Source organism: Clupea harengus, chromosome 11, assembly GCF_900700415.2.
Source record: "Clupea harengus chromosome 11, Ch_v2.0.2, whole genome shotgun sequence".
NCBI lineage: Eukaryota > Metazoa > Chordata > Actinopteri > Clupeiformes > Clupeidae > Clupea > Clupea harengus.
In genome coordinates this window covers 18,005,391-18,024,371 of record NC_045162.1, presented here as the reverse complement: position 1 = coordinate 18,024,371, position 18,981 = coordinate 18,005,391, and the positions used below count along the sequence as shown (strand labels likewise).

Here is an 18,981-nt window from a genome sequence, read left to right as displayed (position 1 = left end):
GATGAAATTATAGTGTGTATTTGGAAGTGCTATGTAAGGGGATGTCAGTGGAGGAGGGCTGGATGTGTATAACTTTGAGAGAATAAGGAAAGAATATCAAAACAAAGAAAAGAAAAGAAAAACAATAAAGAAAGACAGAAAGAAAGAAAAGAATGTAAGAAAGAAAAAAGAAAGATAGAAAGTTTGTGACTTCACTATTTCCAAGTTGGAACTGACCACAGATAAATATTAAAGATAAAAAGAAAATAATTTAAGAAAGAATGAGAGAATATGTGACTTGTCTTCACTATCTTCAAAGTGGAACTGACCACAGATAAATGTTAAAATACATGTGTCATTAAGATCACAAGCATGATCCTTAACCACTTAAGAACCCTCTCTGTAGTACACGTTTAGGATATCACTTTGCATCTCAGCGCAATCGACCATATGGCACCACTATCATTCATTCACAGATAGCACTGACCGTTAACTCTTCCTCAATAGGCCCTTTTTTCCTCTCAAAGTCGTTAAGAGACTATTTACATTTTAGTTATAAACATTCTGAACATTTTATTCAACATTTAGAGAAGATGGAGTACAGTACACACACATAACAGCTACATGAATAAACAAAAGACCAGCAACACAAAATGGCTGAGTTCCAAAACCAATGCTAAAAATTAAGGACAGGTTTCCTCAAGGTAAGACATCGATCATGTGTGTGCTGACACTGGACATTGCCTACGTTACAAGTTAAATAGGGAGGAAGCATTGGCTTAAAACTAGTTTCTTGCAGACATGCTTAAATTTAGACAAGGCCAGAGGCATACATTGTCTCTCCCTCCTCCCCCGACTTTTTCGCTATTGGGTCACAGACAACAAACCAGAAAGGAATGTAAACAGCGTGAGACGAACAGGTAGGACCGATGGCTTGTATATGACCCCACTCTAGGCGATGTCACTTCTCCGAATTGTGTATTAATCCCTACCTTCAAAAAAAGTTCACGGCTGTTGATATTTTGGTATTTTATTATTTCAGTCCGCATAGACCCATATCAGGCCAAAACGGTGTACTAAGCTTCAGCCATCAATGCAAACACACTTCGCATTCCAAGTTCTTATCATTATATGGCTCGTGTAGACCCAGCGCCTAACAGCTAACGTGTCATTACAAGGTTTCTGGAAATAGCCGTCCATTCCTTGACATCATAAACAAGGCGAAATCCAAACAGTTAGAGCAGCTCACATTTGTAGCTAAATATTCATACCAAATAGCCTATAGTACATGTCATTCTAATACTTTGTGACATTTCCCGTTGAAAAAATTAATAATCAACCTGAGTGAGAAATCTTGTGAGGAATCACCTATGTAGGAGTATGCCTATGTTTAAAAGGACCAAGTAACCCTCATTTTAATCTATTCATATTTGAACGGTTCTATAGCCTACTTGAGGTCAAGTCATTACACAGATATCAATCGCTGGAACAACAGAACAACTCACCTGTTCTGTGTTGCTACACCTGCAGTTTTTCTCCCCAGAGCTGCCAAAAGCCAATGGCACTGTGGGCTAATGTCTGACTTTGAATAAAAAGGAATTGACAGCGTCGTTTCGCTAACTTTATGATTTATTCCTGTATTAATTACACGCGTCTTTGCGCTGGTGACTTTCATTCGTGAAGCTCCGACCCGAAACCATTCCTCGGGTGCGTGTGTCATTTGATCTGGTCGCGGAAACCAGTTTAGTCTCTCGTGTGTGTATGCTTACTACCACTCCCACTCGAGTTACTTTTTCAAGTAGCCTACCTGACCGTATCCTGTTTCTTAAGTTTCGTTACACTGTCTGCGTTGGTGGATAATTGACTCACAGTAGCTGTATGAGTTCGTGTGTGCATATGTGTAAGGCGCACGCCTCAGTGCCAGTTACATTACAAAGGCTACACTTTCTCACAATATTAGACTATCAGTGACAACGCTTAAGTATTAATCACACATACCTCGTTGACAGGTACATTTTTAAATTATGAGATCACACTCACATTTGTCAAAGCTCCTTTTTTTGCGCAAGGCTGCGTCTGTTGTGAATCGCTCTATGGCAACGGCCTTCCTCCCGCGACTGCGCCGATCTGATGACTGAGTGCCTTTGAGGAGTGAGGTCTGAGGCGGGTCGTCAACTGGAGCACTTGCATGGGCAGCATACGGAATTTAGAGAGAGAGGGCTTCATTATTTCCCTTGTCTCCCTCTCCCTCAAAGAATGCTGACTCCTTGGATACCCTCGCCTGCCATGCCATTCCAAACCAGCATGTCACACTTCTGTCTCTCCTCCCTCAGAGGATCTTGTGCCAGTGTGTCCTTGTGCGAGTTCAGTTAACAACTACACCCACCCATCTGAAACCTAGAACTCGGCTGGAAAACATGTTCAAAACGCGTCCATGAAAATCCATGATGTGGTAAAGCTATATGTAGAAAAAGAGTATGTATGAGAATCTATTTAGTGATCCACGGGTTTTGTATACTGTAGCTTTCATACACAGTCAACAATGAACATACAGCTCCAGATTTTTTATGATGGACATTTATTCAGTCATTCGGTAATAAACTAAATTACACAGCAATACCAATACAAATGTTAATGATAAAAAAAAATAAAAAAATCACACATCGAAACTATCAACAAAAAACATCTGGAAAAGATGTTTTTTTTTTTTTTTTCAAACAAAAGTTTAAAATGTAACCAAGATACAGCTTAATCAAGAGTTCAATCAAGCCCCTTGTAAAACAGTCATATTTGTTGCAAAAGACAAATGTGCTGCATTGTAAAAAAAAAAACTTCTCTGTACTCTCAGCTTTGGTTTGATGTATAAGGCTGTCATATTACAGTGAGAGGTAGAAAGCATGATATACACTGAACACTATGTAAACAGCTTTCACTTCAAAACCCCACACTGTTGCCAAGGCAGAGCTTACAATCTCTGTTTCTACAAAATACATCTATCAAAAGGAATAACTTCAAATAACTCCTAAAATAAATAGTTTGCACTGAGCGTCTGGGGGGCTTCTGTGTGTGTGTGTGTGTGTGTGTGTGTGTGTGTGTGTGTGTGTGTGTGTGTGTGTGTGTGTGTGTGTGTGAGAGAGAGAGAGTTTGTGTGTGTGAGTGAATGTGTGGCAGTAGATTAAGCTGAAAACAATCAAAAATACTGCTATGGTTGATTTGCGGAATTAAATTCCCCAACCTTTTCTCGTCAGAAATAAGGTGCAGAAATTAGAAGCACAACAGTAGAACCTTCTTATCTCAAAACTGAATTCAACACCTGCATGGTTACCATAACTTCAGTGTGAACAACAGTGCTATACTCCATCAAAAAGCAGAAGTTATCACTCTCAAAATGTGTTCTGATAAATATGAATGGCAGTCTGTGTGTACTGTGTGGCACAGCCAGTGAACCTGCAGCAGTGGACACAGGTAGCTTATTCAGACCTCTACTGTCTCAGTTAACAGACTAGATGAGATCCTGTGAGGCCATGTGGCGCCATCTGTTGTCCATACTTAGGAGTTGCTGCTCAGCCTGCGGCGGAGGAGAGAAGCTGGCTTGGTCTCTGTATCCTCCTGGTCACTCTCACACCCCCTCTGTTAGGTAGACAGATTTTTTTAGTTATAAACAGGAAAATACATTTAATTCCTTGTGCTATTGGTTGGGGACTTCCCACAGCAGTACATGCAAGTACTCATCCCAACAACCTAGCCTAAGTATTATAACACAACAGGGTGCACTACAACCATCATACCAATATTTAACAACAACAACATTTCACTGGGCTAGTCAAGTGGGCACCTTCCTTCGTCAGTGTTTCGTTAAATTAGGCCCAGACCCAACCCCCCTCCACACTCATATATTATGGCATGCCACAGGCCACCCGGTAGGAAATAATAGTAAAACTCTTTAGACTTTTGTTCTCTTTGACATTTAAATAGTTTGTTGTTGTCTTTTATGTCTCCCAACATGTATTTCATTGCTATAAAAAACTGTTTTTGAAATGGACTACATCAATCAAATCCATCATAGATATTATGAAATATTTTGTGAAACCTCTCAGGAATGTTCTGGAGCAACTTTGTGCTAATAGGCTAAATCAGTTTAGTTAGCAGTGGGGTCTCATGCAAAAAGTGCTCTAGGATTAGGGTTGGCCCAAAAACCAACCAGTCATGTCTTAATGCTAATCAGTTTATTACATGACTGGAGTCAGTCTACTGTGGACTGCCTTGGTAGCAGTAAAAAAAAAAGCTGTAGTCATTTTGTTCCTTATTGGCTTCAACTGGCCACCTCAGAGCTACAGAAACAATTAGCTTCAAGGCTTAGAACTGGTGTTCTTACCAACTCCTCGTCAGCTTTGGCACTTGACTTGCACAGTAACTGCAAGCGACAAAACCTATTGCAAGCCCACACCATGTTATATGACATCTGTGGATGAAGAGAAGGACAGAATTAGAGATTTGGCAAAGAAAAGATGGCATAAAGATAATGAAACTGGATTAACAATGAGACATAACAATTGGATCCAGAAGATATAAGGAAATATCTGAGATCCAAAAAACTGTTGAATGTAATCTGTGCAACAGATGCAATTAGGAGTCAACATTATACAGTGTCATGTGCAACGTAGAACTGTTGTGTAATACCACATTTGTTCACCAGATGGCAGGCTTATCTCACACTCGTCTCAAAGGGGAACCCATTCCTACACCCAAAAGAATGGGACCTCACCTTCCATTTCCGCCTCGCGTTGAACTTCTTGAAGTTCTTCATGTTGATGGAGGAGCGACTCCGAGTGGCTGCCTGCTTTCGTGTCAGAGGCTAAGACAGAGGAAGCACATATGAAATGTAGGCCCAGTCATCGTAACAACAAACCATCTCTGCGAGTTCTAACACGCATACGAAGAGAGGACACTCACTCTCCCCTCCGCATCAGAAGAGATAAATCATCCTCACCTTGATCCAGGGGTGGATTAGGCATTCATCTGCTGTCATTCTCTCACTGCAGATATACACACAATACAATAAACACACCATCAAAGGCACTACATGTAGTTTTTGCTGTCACTGCAAAGTATGTTCGTTTTTCTCAGGGTTTGTCTTACATGTAAACCTTCACTCAATTATTTAATATGAGAGAGGAGGGAATCTAAATAACTAAGAGTACAATACAAGGCACACAGGAGCTACAAACACAGATACCTTGGGTTCTTGACCAGCAACTTCTCAATAAATTCTTTGGCCATGGCACTGGTGAGACTGAAGTACTGGTCTTCAAACTCATAGTTCATCGCCACAATGTTTCGTAGTGTCTCCTGATCAGTATCTCCTTGGAAGGGGGACATGCCACTCAGTCTGTGTGTGTGTGAAGAAAAATGAATACAACAAGATATGGTAAAGCTGTACAGCTATAGCGATTGACCACATGGTAGCTCAGGTGTTTGGATACTTACAAAATGTACGTTATCACTCCAAGGCTCCTGAAAAATAAGCAAAGGTTTGTAATGCTGTAACAGACTCCTTACTGAGCTCTAACTCTATTACATTTTCATGCTTAAGTTTATTTTTAAGGAAATAATATCATGTTTGCATGTGTACAAAGACACCTTTATGCTTCTCGTTTCACAGTTTTTGAGTCAGGGCAGTTTTAATACTTTGTCTAAAAATCAACACCAAACACCAAACTTTGAAGCAGAACACTCAAGCGAGGTCAAACCAATAGGAGAAGTGTGTGGGGGAAGGGGGAATGACACAATAGAGTGTGGTGGTGGGGGGTTCTATTGTGTGCTGCCTACGCTGTCTCGGAACCTTACCACATATCCGCTGCTGTGCTCAAGGCCTCATAGTTGATCACCTCAGGGGCTGCGGGAGGAAGTGAATACACACACAGTTCCTTCACATCACTTGTATAGCAAGACAACCCAAAAGCAGAAGCTAGGACAAAGGTCAGTCAGAGCTCAAATACTTTTCATTCAGACAGAACAAACTCTATGGTACCCACAATACACTTTTTGTCATACATATACAAACCTGAGTCGCCACCAATCTCAAGAACATGTTTCAAAATATTGACAAAAAGGCAGATATTCAGTTAGGGTGTTGCTGGGGTCAGATGTGCAACTAGCCATTGTGGGCGTTTGTATCTGCATAGTATCGCGGCGTTGTTGTGCGAGTCTCTATATCAGTATTAGCTGTGCTGTGATAGTGCTTTTTGCTTATCATGTTTGGACAGCGATAGAGCGCAACACACATGTCCATGCTAACCCCACTCTCTCGCCCTACCCCACATCCTGCTCAGTGTTCGACCACACACATCTCTATGACAACCTATGTTGGTTTCACAAACTAGACTGAGAAAAAAATACATCAAATGCATACACAAAAGGGGAAACTCACAAATACAGATACATGCATGTATCACCACCACTAACTGAACTACATGTTCACATAAATACACATATTTTCTGCTCCACTCCCCCACAGAAAAGCACATACATACCAAAGGCAACTCTCAAATCCAGACTTATGCACAGAATCCCATTCTCCCACCTCCTACATAAAAATCACTCTCACACAGAGAGAGAGAGAGAGAGAGAACTATAATTACCTATATATTGTGGGGTTCCACACATACTCTTATACTCCCCCCCTTGGGTGAAGTGATGTGCAAGGCCGAAATCGATGATCTTGATGTGGGGATGTTCCTGCTCCTTATCCAACAACATGATGTTCTCTGGCTACATACACATCACATAGAACAAATACAACAGTACAAAATGATGAGTGTGGGGGTATTATTGTAGCATAATCAGATATGTAAACATGTAAAAAACAAAAATTCTAAATGCGTCATGAGATTTGCAAGCGTCTTGAGATTTGTACATATGTACGTAGATACATCTGTAAATTGATTGAGATAACGTTACACAACTGTCCACCCACATTTGCTAATAATTCCACTACAATAACACTCCCAAATATGAGGCAGTGTTACTGAAGACAAGCAGTGATGTCACAACATGCAGCACCACTGGCACCCATGTTAAGTTGAACATCTGATGCAAATCAAGGACTCAGGCTATATAGTGACAAAAAAGAAACTACAAAGTCTTTACAGAGAGGACATATAAATCATGCAATCTTGACAGACTATGTTGCAAAATGTTTTCCTCTCAATAATCAAAAACATTTGGGGTAATGCCAGTGCTAGCTAACTACAGGGCTCAGTTGGAAATGTGATACAGATGGGTTTAAAATTCTTGCTAACAATGCTTTGAATGTTAGCAATGGTATGACTCCACGCTCTTAATACTTTCAACAGTATGAGATTGTGTAATAGTCACTTCCGTGACAGAGCACAAAAAGGAAAATTCTACAGTCTACCAGCTCTCCAATTTTCTACAAAAGTTGGGGGTCAGTCACAAAAACAAGACGTTGGTGATGTACTTGTAACTTACACTTGTATCTTGTAACTTCACATAAAAACAAAACATCTAAAACGGTTATCATATGTGACTCCATTCTAGTTTCTGTACATCATCACAGCGAGACAAGCAGAGGTGTGCATCCCCTCACCTTCAGGTCAAAATGGGCGATATGTTTGCCATGCATGAAGCCCACACCCTTTAAAATCTGCTTCATGAATTCGATTGCCTCATTCTCGGAAAGGTTCTCCTTTTCTGCGATGAAGTCAAACAGCTCGCCTCCACCGATCCTGCGTGGGATGAGAGAAGCCAGACAGGGAAGGAGGAACGTAAAGAAGCAGGGGTCAAGGGGGGAGGGAGAACGAGATAAATAAGGACTTTGAGAAACAGAAACTTGTGGCTTAGTGTCAAGTACACTATGTCCCACCATTATCTCGGGACGGTATTACATTCTTGAAAGAAAGACTGCAGACATCTCATAAACTGCATTGTATAAGCTGAGCGAAAGGATGGGACAGCTTCATAGATGTGTATCTCACAGTTATTTTCAATCTCTGGTTTCATAATATTTACCACAAAATTTCCAGTGGGTTGCTTTTTGGGTCTCAGTAGTAGAGAGAAAAAAGAAGAGAAAGAACAAGAAATACAGAATAGATCAGAGAGAAAACAAATTGTTTTAAACAGCTGCTCAGAGATCCTATTATAGATGTACTGTATTAGTTCTTGAATCTTCACAGCTTGAATCATCACAAACACGATTGATGACAAACCTTTCAAACTATTTCAAAACCTCAAGAGAAATTAAAATACAAAAGTCATGAGGTCATTAGAAATAGACACAAAGATGCCAGGAAGTCAGAAAGATTACGGGGGAGTCCCAAACAAGACTTGTCTGGAAACAGATCAATAAAGCCGAATCATTTTTCAGAGAATAAACTGAAAAAGTGGAATGGGAGGCCACATTTTAGTGAACTCAAGCCAATAGCATACCTTCACATTCTCTTAATCGTACAGTATGTAACGCACACCAACACAGGAGGCAGCCAAAAAAGAGATGCTCAGACAGAGGGACATTGAGGTCTAACCTCGAACCTTTAAATAGTCCGTCTGTCTTTCTCTGGTTACAGCGCTGGTGTGTGTCACCCCTGCAGCCTACAACAGATGCTCCCCCATGGAAACATGCACCCCTGGGTTGTTTCCCAGCCACAACTGTGACTAAGAGACAGCACCCTTGGCCATGTAATCCCCTCAATCACCTTCAGTATTAATCTAATATGTTCAGCTCAGATGGTGGCTTGCCGTGCAGGAAATCTAAATATAACTAAATGTAGACCCAGAATGCAGCATCACACAGTAACTCCCTTCTGTATGACCTGTCACTGCAGCATATGATGTCTCTATGACATATGTTTACTTCTGGTCCTAGTTTATTTTTTTTCAAGAGCATCTGTGATTATTTATATATGGAGTTACGGGTAAGTAATTACCAGGGCCCGGACTATATGAAGAAGAAGGAACATCAGTTAATTTGAATATGAAACACTCTCCACCCCAATCAGCCTCCGCACACTCACAGCTCCACGATGAGCACCACCTCAGCCTTGCTCTCGAACACATCCTTGAGGGCCATGATGTTGCTGTGCTGCAGGGCCTGCAGGATCTCCACCTCCCTCTCCACGCTCTTCCTCTCCAGGCCCAGGCGGCTACTCACGCTCCTCCGCAGCTTCAGGAACTTCCCCGCCCAGCTGGTGCCTGTCGCCAGCTCACGCACCAACCGCACCTGCCCATAGTGTCCGCTGGCAGGCCACCACAGAAAAGAGAAAAAAAGGAAGGCTTCAGTTTCACACTTGCATTTGTTCATTTGCTGAACATAGAAAAAAGACAAGGTCCTTACATTGGATAATTTAATAGAATGCTTTCAGTCAAACACAAAGGTAGAGAGGGCTAGGAACTAGTCTTTACATTAATTTGTTCATTTCATTTGTTGCCGTCGGTTGTTAGATTTGCAGTGTTTATGTTCTACTAATATCCAATCAGTTAGGGAGACTGAGCATGTATGCTTTTTTCAAAATAGGCTGCTATTCTGCTGTCCGATCTTGGATAACAGTTTTTTAAAGTCACATGTATTCTTGTTTACAGATATTAGCAAACGGATGAATTATGGCCTACAGATGCAACATGTGCAGATTTAAACTGATACACAAGGAGTAACCGTCCTGATGTTTGTTAGTGTGAACTTGTGTCTGACCACAGAACACAAAATGCAGAGCTCTTCAAGGAAGTGTGGCTCATGTCTTCTTATCCTGATCAAAAACACTCTTTGACTTTTGTTTATATATGGCAATAGTTTAGTGTGTATTTCTGAATGTTCTGTTTGTGTGTGTCACTGACCTGCCCAAAATATCTCCAATTTCATACAAGTCCTCCACGTTCTGAAGTTTAATCAGAGCCATGGCACTACTCCAGCTATCTCCACTCTAGCCACATGGACTGCAAAACACAAAGTGCATAACATTATTTACATGAGTACTTTTAATTCACTCTGCCCTACCATCACACACGCATGTATACACTCATACACAGGAGCCCAATCACACACAAATATCCACATGCTTGTCAATCCTGTCTAGAACAAACATTTATTCAGTGGTCCCTTTGGAATTCCATGTGATGATAAAAGCAGATTGAACCTAAATAAACGCCGCTGGGGAATTCTATTATAACTCAAACAACAGCTCAATGGACCCGCCTCAACCCCACTGTGCGAGCAGGAAGACTGCAAGTTCACGCCTAATTCACCAGCATGTCATTTTCATCCAGAGTTTCACACATTAGTCAGCTTCCGAGATCCTAGCGGAAAAATCAATTGGTTATTCCACTTTTCTTTTCTTGTCATTGCAGGTTTCATCTCATAGCTTCACAACTTCATACATTTTCCTTGAACAGTTCAGGAGAAACTGCATGCCATGGCCAGCTTGTGAGTGTGAGCAGTGTGAAACTCAAGAGTAAACGCCCACAACAGGGAAATGAAAAGGGAAACAATGGATGCTCTCAGTTCAAAAGGGTCACCAAGACACCAGCCACAGGAACAGGTGTGTTTGTAAGGCAGAAACCACAAAAGGCAAATATTATGCGTTTGTTAGTATGTACTTGTCTGAATATACTCTAAGAATGAGTGAATGTTTATTGTATATATATATATATATATGTGTGCGTGTACATGGAAGACTGTGTCATAATTGGGTGAGATTGAGTGTGCACATGTGTCTATGTGTAATGTGTAGGTGAGGGTGTGTGTGTGTCCACTGAAGTATGTGTGCGTGTCTGTATACATTAACCTTCTCCATTCCCTCCCCTCAGGCATCAGGGAGAGAAAAGGCAGCATCTGTATCAGTAAATATTTACTCAGGCCATTGGCAGAGCAGGAAGAATCCCCGTTTATCAGAAAACACCCTGACACGGCTGTCAGAGGAGCAGGGACACACACACACACACACTCACAAACATGCAACACACCATCACCATACACAACCCATGTCCCCGCAAAAGCAAGAGGGGAGAGAGAGAGAGAGCGAAAGAGAGGGAGGGGACAGAGAGAGAAAGTGAGGGGAAAAGATGGGGGAGAGAGATGAGTCCATAGCCAACATCATGCCTGTGGCATCAGCCAATTCCAGCAGACCAAAAAGGGGAAAAATAAGCAGGCAGTGTTGAGCATTCATTCTGTAGAATATTTAAAAAAAAATACTTTTAAAATAACTTGAAATTAAAAGAACACTAATAACTGGCAAAAGTTGAGATGGAGCAATTTGTCAAATAACTTGATGACTTATCTTGATGCAAAACTACAAAAGTAAACTTGTATATCCACGGCTTGGTTTTTACATCATTAACAGGACTGCGTATTTGTCATGTTATTCCCATACAATATGAACAACTAAAGCCAAAATATAATTTTGGAACGTGTGAGTGTGTGTGAGAGAGAGAGTCTATGTGTGTGTGTGTGTGTGTGTGTGTGTGTGTGTGTGTGTGTGTGTGTGTGTGTGTGTGTGTGTGTGTGTGTGTGTCTCTGTGTGTGCGCTTAAGAGTTTTCAACATGCCTGGTGTTGAAGGGGCTAAGATGCCATTTATGTCAAGGACAATGTGGTCAGTGGGATAGTATGTCCAGTTCATCCAACAGATTACCGGCAGAGAATCCAGAGGGGCCCAGAGAAAGAGAGCGAGAGCGAGAGACCGCAAAACAAGTCTGTAGTGATGATAGGACAATGGATTTAACAAAGGGCTATGCCTACTTACCATTCAGGTGTAATGTTCGCTGCAGAATAAGTAATTTATAACATTTGTGTAAGAGGAAGGCCTATAGTAGTTATAATAGTTCTCATTTTATATAAAGAAGCCTATACGATTTCTAACACAATTAAGCTCAAGTTTTGCGCATAAGAGCCAATAGAATATCAACCATATGACAAGGCTATAATTTATTATTTCATACGGTCTATGGCGAATCCTTTAAATATTCCGTATCCTACAATATTTGCGATTTCTGAGTGAGAAAATAAATGCTATTATTATGTATTTTTTGTACCAACATTTAACTTTTCTGCCTGGGATTTTTGAAAATGGTGTAGGCTATAAGCAACTCACCCAACTGTATAGGCTACTATAGTTGTTAATAATCCGTCCCCCGTTTGTTGCAGCTCCTTCATGGATAGGATTCCATAATCAATCACTTTGTTGTTACTCCCTCATGATATCTAAAAAACAATGAGAAACTGATGTTTGTTTTCCGATAATATTTCCAAACTATTTCCGTTTCCCAGTTCTACACGTGAGAAGTTTACAGGACCGGTCTAGCCTCTCCCTTTTCAGACTGTAGAATTGAAGCATCCCAAATACAGCCTACACATTCCACAGCAGAAGACACACACCCTTTGCTGGTTAGTCTTTGCGTCATGGGAACACATGCGAGGCGATGCCGTGGCCTTTTATGAATAGGTTACTTGGATTGGATGTCTAGATTATTACAATTAAAGTATTGACATTTGGGGAGAGAGAGACGGGGTGTTACTGACAAGGTTCTATAGAGAGAAAAGGGAGCAAAACATTTCCACCTGTCTTGAATGCATCTCAAACACTATAGCACATCATTAAATAAAAACACGATTAAACTAGCTATGAAAGAGAAGGCGTGAACCTATTTGTGCTGTGCTTCTTCTGAACAATCAGGAAGCGCCTTATTTTAACAACACGCAGTTCTGTCAATTATGAAACCACAAATGGTAGTTTGAGACAGTCTGGCTGCCATACGTCCATTAACTAAACTGACGATGGCAATCTTTCATAAATACAAATGAAATGATAGGAAAGAATTGCACAGTGGCCTCTTACGTAGGTTAGCCTACCTGTTGATTGCATTGAGGTTGCTGTGTGGAGAGATCTCCACGGCAGCTGTTCCGAGAACGGTGAAATGGATGAAGCTATGACCTAGGAGCGAGTTTGTCATTCCAAATCATGCCTGTGCCCCTGTTTTTTCATGCAGTTGAGGTCCACTAAGGCGGACTTGCTTTTGGTGTGTTTGCTAGCTAAAACTGCTTATCACTCAGACTCCCATAACTTTCAAGGGAACCTTGCGAACCCCGGTGGTCGCAGACCGTCACTGCATTTGTAATTAGAATCAGGTTGTATTTGCGCTATCACAATGGGCATTAGTTCATCTTCAACGCATGGTTGGTAAGAATTAGTCTGCCTTAACCCAACTTTCGTTTTCATGACGTTCTTCAATATTCAGTCAGAAAACGAATTCTTCAAGACTAGCCAACCTCTTATGTCACGTGGAATATGTTATGCAGGCCTACCTAAACTCATTACTTGAGGTGGGTTAACAAGTGGAACTCTTAAAGAGGGGAGGGGATACTGTTTTGTAGTTGTAGGGGAGCGGGGATGAAATACCTCTGAGTCAACAGACGCAGTTCAAACAATATGAGGCTTACCAGACAACACACTAGCACGTTGCCTTGTATAGTATTCTTTTGCGAGTATTCTTCAGTGTCCGTATAAATGGGTTTCCATCCAACTCATTCGCATATTTTAGGCATGAAAAATCGACTCAAATAAATGCGATTCCGTGCGCATTTCCATCCGCTGTGTTGTGCAAATCACTCCAATAATCAAGGAAAGAGTTATGAACAGCTGGGAGTTCAAAAATGTAATGAAAACATGTAATACAATCTCAACAAATGCGATTTCATGCGAATAAACCCCTGCGTCCCTATCAACTTTAATCGCATTGTAACCTATGTCAGTCAGGAGTTCATCTCCCCGTATGCAACCAAATGTAGTGAATTCATTTCTTACTCGATTTAGAAGTTTGTATGGGAATTTCAAGCGTTTCATCTCAGGATTTCCTATTCGAATGTTTGAAATTAGCATTAAAAGCTTGGATGGAAACCCAGCTTATGAATTCACGTCTGAGAGAGAACAGCTTTTACAGCAAGCCTATCAGGAAAACTAAAGTTTACATTTATTTTGTGTTTTGCAGTGCCAAGTAAGCATCTCTGAAGACATTAATCTGTCTATACTATTAGCGCACCACCATGTGAAAGCTGGCAATTCTCCTGTATGTATTACCTGTTTGGTCGTTATTCGGTCTATCATGGAATTTAATAGTTGTTAATGCCAATACATTGCCATTGACAATCAGTGTAAGGACAACGAGCAAAAACGGAGTAAAGCTATTTGGCGTGAATACGAATGCCCCTAGTGTGCAGTCGATGAAAAAGAAATCATTCCCTTTAAGAACACAGCCCTTTAACAATGATTTACCTGGCCACACCTGTCTGTCCACCCACAGACCTCTCGCAATAACAACAGCGTCAAACTCAACGTTGACAGGAGAGCTTGGTAAGAAACATTTACAATGTATACGTTATAGATAGGGTATTTAAATACATAGCCTATTTTAGTTGATATATTAGTATAGTTCAGTTTAACATTTAGTCAAAATGGCAGATATTTCACTTCCGTGTTACCAAAGTTCTGGGAACAACGTGCGTATTGGAAAGAAGAGGGCATTGTAAATTCAGGAATCCAAAGCAAAGACCGGACAAGGCAACTGAGGAATTACACGGCAATAATCGGATTTGTCGAAATAGTTTGAAGAAGTCTGAAACCATTTAAGCAGAAGAGAAAAAGAAAAGTCTTACTAAAAGCATTCATTAGGTTGTTTGCTGTTCCGAAGGGTCGATCATTAGGCTGGACCTTTCACAAAATTCTAACAAGTAATTTTGATTCCACAGGTGTTTCACCAGGTTTGGTTATTTGCGAGATATTCTTAATCAATCTAGGATGTAAGCCAGAGGCCAATTACTCATGTCATCTGGGTGGAAAGGGGTGTGCATTTTGAAAAATAATTCTGAAAAGGTGTAAAATATAAGTATGCTGTGTAACCCTAATTAACATTATTAATCATTATATCTTTCAAGGTACAAAAAGAAGACTAATTTACCAACAACAACGAATTAAAATAACAGTCAAGGAAATCTAAATGTCATCAGGAAAATACCTGTTGGGCATACAATATCGAGTGCAACTCGGGGGTCATTTAATTAATTTGTCTGATAATTAAAGTAATTACTGAATATGACAGATATCCTAGCAACAAATCTGGGGCCTACTGAGAAAGAGTCTCCAGAAACAACTGTAGAGCCCCAAACACCAGGATGGATGGCAGAAGGAAATGAGAAGCTAAAAGACGCTGAGAATGGTCTCGAGACCTCTCCTGAAGGGGAAGTCATGAGTTTTGCCTGTATGGAGCCCAGCACCCTACAATGGAGCTACCCTGGAGAGAAGGATGCTCTCAAAGAATTTGGGAGGTCTGTATCTCAGGAGATCGAAAGAGACAGAGGAGAAGGAAAGGAGGCCGACGGTGAGAGAGCGAGCATGCAGTCTGAGTGTTTGTCACTCAGGGGAGGGGAGAGCAGGACGGAGAGCGAGCGAGAGCTCAGGACGCGGGAGAAAAGGAAGACTGCAGATGGATGGCAGGAGCTGGAAAAGGAGAGGGAGAAGGAGAGGGAGGTAGAGTTGGAGCTGAGAGCACGACAGAAAGGATCTCACTTGGAGATTGAGATGGAGGAGGTCAACTCCTTGCCAGAGGAGGCAGCACGGGTTTTCAGCCCCAACAGGCTGTGTATTTCCAGTTTACCAGAGTCCCCCAGAGATTGGGAAGGTGCAGAGAAGAGCCCTTTCCTGGGGTCACATGGAGCTCCTCTGAATGGCTACTACCAAGACTGGGGACCAGAAGAATCACCAAAATGTAAACAACTATGTCAGTCATAATGTGTCATTTCTGGATCTATTCTAAAGTTTTATACAGCATCAATATCTTGAAACATTTAGTCATTATTCAGTCATAACTCCGGGTACCATAATGATCTGTCACAACCTCTATTTGACCATTTGAAAACATCTTACTTCCTAAAAGCCTGTTAAATGACTGATCTACTTTTGATTTCATTTGTAAAGATTTAGATGCTTGAAGTGTTGAAATTGTTGTGAAATAATACAACCATATTCAAGTGTATATTCATATTCATACTCAAGTGTCTATATGGACCTGCTGAGGGTAAAGGCACCTGTATGTGAAATGTTGCTTTATCCAACAGCGGGATGTGGTTGCTGCAGTCGTGATGCACTGAAACTTGCCGCCTCTGTGTTCTCGGGTGCCCTGCTGTTCCCTTTCCTGGTTTGGGGAGGATACGTCTTCCTCCCGTTCGATGCCCCTCTGCTGGAAACCGCACCCTTGAGGCTGGTCTACACACTCCGATGCTCAGTGTTTGGAGTTGTGCCCATTGTGCTGGGTGAGCAACTGAAGACTACTGGTCAAACCAGATCAGTTACTAGACTGGTTTTCTCTTCCTGGGTCACTCATAGTCAAGGAGGGATATGTGTAATCACTCTCTTGTTATTTGTGTTTAAGAAATAATGTCTTGATTGAGATTACTTGGCCTACCACTTTTTTGAATCTTTCTTTTTATGCTTGTGAATTCTGATTGGCAACTATATAAACACAAAATACTGAATTGCTTTTTGTGTAATGGCACTTTTCTCCTACACTCTTCTGCCCTCTGTCTCTCTCCCTCAGGATTGTTGGTGTTGGGGATATCACGTGTGCATTTTAATGTCTTAAGGCCCCAGTTTGAGAGTCAGACTGAGGTGAAGGAAGTGAGCGTGCACCGCCATTTCGTTGATGAATCTATCTCCTTGTTCCTACTGTACTTCATCCAGCTGGCTGTCTTGGCAGCTTATCTGAACCACGACCTACTCAAACTAGTGCCTCTGTTGACTATTGTTTTTACCTTTGGCAGGTAATCTCACTTGCTTCATAACTACGCCTATGACTATTTTCCAAAGGGTGTATGACAACAGATATCTTTTACTGATTGCAACAGGCACTATGTTGACTTAGTTACCAGACAGATTACACAATTGGTGGCTAATTATGGAAAAGACTGTTCTTGATTTAAACTATATTAGTAAGTGTCCATAATGGGAGCATTATATATTTTTTGTTGGTTAGGATATGTCTTTTCTATTACCCTCCGTTTTTGTTTTTGATGAAACAAATCTCTGAAAAATTTGTCTGCAGAGCATTTTATGTGCCCCTTGCTAATGAGCTTTTTGTAAACCAATTTGTAACTGTTTTTCACTCAAGATGGATTTTCGTCAAGGGGAGCACTAATACACAGAAAAATACAGTATATCAATTCTCCTTAAACTCAGTTGTGAACGGCACAGATTGCAACACTGCCAAGGTCAGGGGTTTGTACCCGAGAGCAGAAGTTTGGCAAAAGATAAACCTCTACAAAATGATCCAGAAACTTTAGGAACTCATTAGTTTGGCTTTTTAAGCAATTCCCTGAAGTTCTATGATTGTTAAACTCTTGAACCTTCAAGAGAATGTTTTATGTCGCTATGTATGCTGTTGTGTCTGATTAATGTGGTTAATCCCATGAAAAACTACTGACATTTCTCTGTTCTTTCCCCACCTGACAGGCTTTGCTACTGGGTGGCAGCAGCCCTTGGCAGTAGCCTCAGAGGGTTTGGTTTCGCTCTGTCCTTCTTGCCCATGGTCACCATGTTGGTGGCCAACATGTACTTCATCTTTGTGCTGGATGCTGAAGGCGGCCTCTTCGCCAAGGAGGCCCGTGCCGCCCAAGAGTCCCCTTCCACCTACCGGCAGAGATTCTGGGGTTGATCCGTTGCTCCAAAGGGGTTATGTTGCCAAATTGGGGTCCTTTCCATTCACTTTTTAAATTCAGATTACAAAGATCAAATTTTTTCTGAGCTGTTGAATGCCTCACTGTCAGTGATCACTGTCAGCATAATACGGCTCTGAATATGTTTATTATATGATGAACTAGACAAAATAACTACAATTTACATGATTGTGTTTTAATGACTTGCATCATGTTAGATTGACCTTTGGTGAACAATTACGCAGCCTTACTACTGCAGAAGATAAAGAAAACTAGTCTAACAGATTTTTTGATAGAGTGCCTTTCAGAAACATTTATGATTCTTGGAGATCGAAGGAGTAAGCATCCTTTTGAAGGTAGTAATGCTTAGTATTTAAGCTTCTTTGTATGTGAACTGGATTCCCTGTACTCCAAACCCAGTTTCTGCAGTAACTAGTAGATCTGTTTACTTTTCTCCTCTGCAATAGTTTTGATGTTTGTCATGCCTACATTGTTAATGTTTACATTTATAATAAACACACAATCCTAACTCTTTCTTAGACAGTTTCTCAGTTTTATTTCAGTGGTTCAAATACATAGCAAATTTAAGGACACCTAATCATATCTGCCAGTTATGTATTATTTAGTATACAATTAGACATTGATTATTATCAATGTCCCTGTGCAATGTAATGTCTATCTTTTTTTAATAAATATCTTTTCATACACTATAATACATGTATCGTGTGTTGTCATACACGTATTCTTATCCTTATGGTTAATGACCATACATAGGCATCTGCACTAAAGGATTTACTCGTATGTGCTCTTTCCTTCATAAGAACACTGAATAGCTCACAAGTATAGTTCGGATAACTCATGAATGGCAACATGAATCCAAACTTCGCCTCCGTGTTGAATAGATGAAGTCGAAGCGGAACCTGACGCCACAATTCAGGCAAGACAAACCAGTTTTCTCTACCTGTCGGAGGGCAAAAAGTCTGACGAGCCACCTGAGAGTCCATTAGGTAACGCACAACATTCAGCAGGCCTTGCCTGCTACAGGACGGCAGTCGAGTTTAAAAGACCACAGTGGTCAATCGACAACGACGACAGCCACCCAGGAATCACACATTTGTTTATTCATTTCGACTACAGAATGACAACTACACCGGGTAGACGGAAGCACAATGCATGTTTGTTTCGACTACGCGAGAACTGCCCGCTTCGGAAATTAAGGAAGAGCAAATGTCACGGTGAGTTGACTTGACAACTATTAAACTGTTTTTTTAGACGTAGACTAGAATTTGGTCCG

The 18,981-nt window shown here is 41.0% G+C and overlaps 2 protein-coding genes across 6 annotated transcripts; one reads left to right on the top strand and one right to left on the bottom strand.

The window, feature by feature from the left end:
• Positions 1-1,464: 1,464 nt before the first annotated feature.
• On the bottom strand, positions 1,465-14,729 carry LOC105896151 (death-associated protein kinase 2-like). Of its 5 annotated transcripts, XM_031575867.2 has the most exons (13): positions 12,837-13,041; positions 12,079-12,188; positions 9,829-9,927; positions 9,012-9,233; positions 7,589-7,727; positions 6,621-6,750; positions 5,827-5,875; positions 5,467-5,493; positions 5,216-5,368; positions 4,970-5,015; positions 4,745-4,834; positions 4,355-4,441; positions 1,465-3,609 (listed from the first exon to the last, which is right to left on the bottom strand). In XM_031575867.2, exons 3-13 carry the CDS (start codon positions 9,888-9,890, stop codon positions 3,529-3,531), a joined length of 1,086 nt encoding a protein of 361 aa, XP_031431727.1. In that variant the 5' UTR covers positions 9,891-9,927; positions 12,079-12,188; positions 12,837-13,041; the 3' UTR covers positions 1,465-3,528. The 5 variants fall into 5 exon arrangements, with proteins under 5 accessions (XP_031431727.1, XP_031431729.1, XP_031431730.1 ...); XM_031575869.2 differs by lacking the exons at positions 12,079-12,188; positions 12,837-13,041 and adding an exon at positions 14,637-14,729; XM_031575870.2 differs by lacking the exons at positions 12,079-12,188; positions 12,837-13,041 and adding an exon at positions 14,062-14,086.
• tmem79b (transmembrane protein 79b) lies at positions 14,211-18,221 on the top strand. Its single transcript, XM_012822868.3, has 5 exons — positions 14,211-14,334; positions 14,916-15,745; positions 16,095-16,289; positions 16,574-16,796; positions 17,485-18,221. The coding sequence occupies exons 2-5, from the start codon at positions 15,073-15,075 to the stop codon at positions 17,684-17,686; spliced, it is 1,293 nt and encodes a 430-aa protein (XP_012678322.1). The 5' UTR covers positions 14,211-14,334; positions 14,916-15,072; the 3' UTR covers positions 17,687-18,221.
• Positions 18,222-18,981: the final 760 nt, after the last annotated feature.

What these genes read in the sequence shown, in the direction of transcription:
- LOC105896151 (XM_031575869.2), bottom strand. Translation starts at nt 9,890, where the DNA reads ATGGCTCTGATTAAACTTCAGAACGTGGAGGACTTGTATGAAATTGGA. An exon ending in ATTGGAGATATTTTGGGCAG is followed by an intron (nt 9,234 to 9,828) that starts GTCAGTGACACA and finishes GTGGCCTGCCAG; the next exon opens with CGGACACTATGGGCAGGTGC. An exon ending in TAATCCACCCCTGGATCAAG is followed by an intron (nt 4,835 to 4,969) that starts GTGAGGATGATT and finishes CCTCTGTCTTAG; the next exon opens with CCTCTGACACGAAAGCAGGC.
- tmem79b (XM_012822868.3), top strand. Translation starts at nt 15,073, where the DNA reads ATGACAGATATCCTAGCAACAAATCTGGGGCCTACTGAGAAAGAGTCT. An exon ending in ACCAGAAGAATCACCAAAAT is followed by an intron (nt 15,746 to 16,094) that starts GTAAACAACTAT and finishes TTTATCCAACAG; the next exon opens with CGGGATGTGGTTGCTGCAGT. An exon ending in AGTTGTGCCCATTGTGCTGG is followed by an intron (nt 16,290 to 16,573) that starts GTGAGCAACTGA and finishes TCTCTCCCTCAG; the next exon opens with GATTGTTGGTGTTGGGGATA.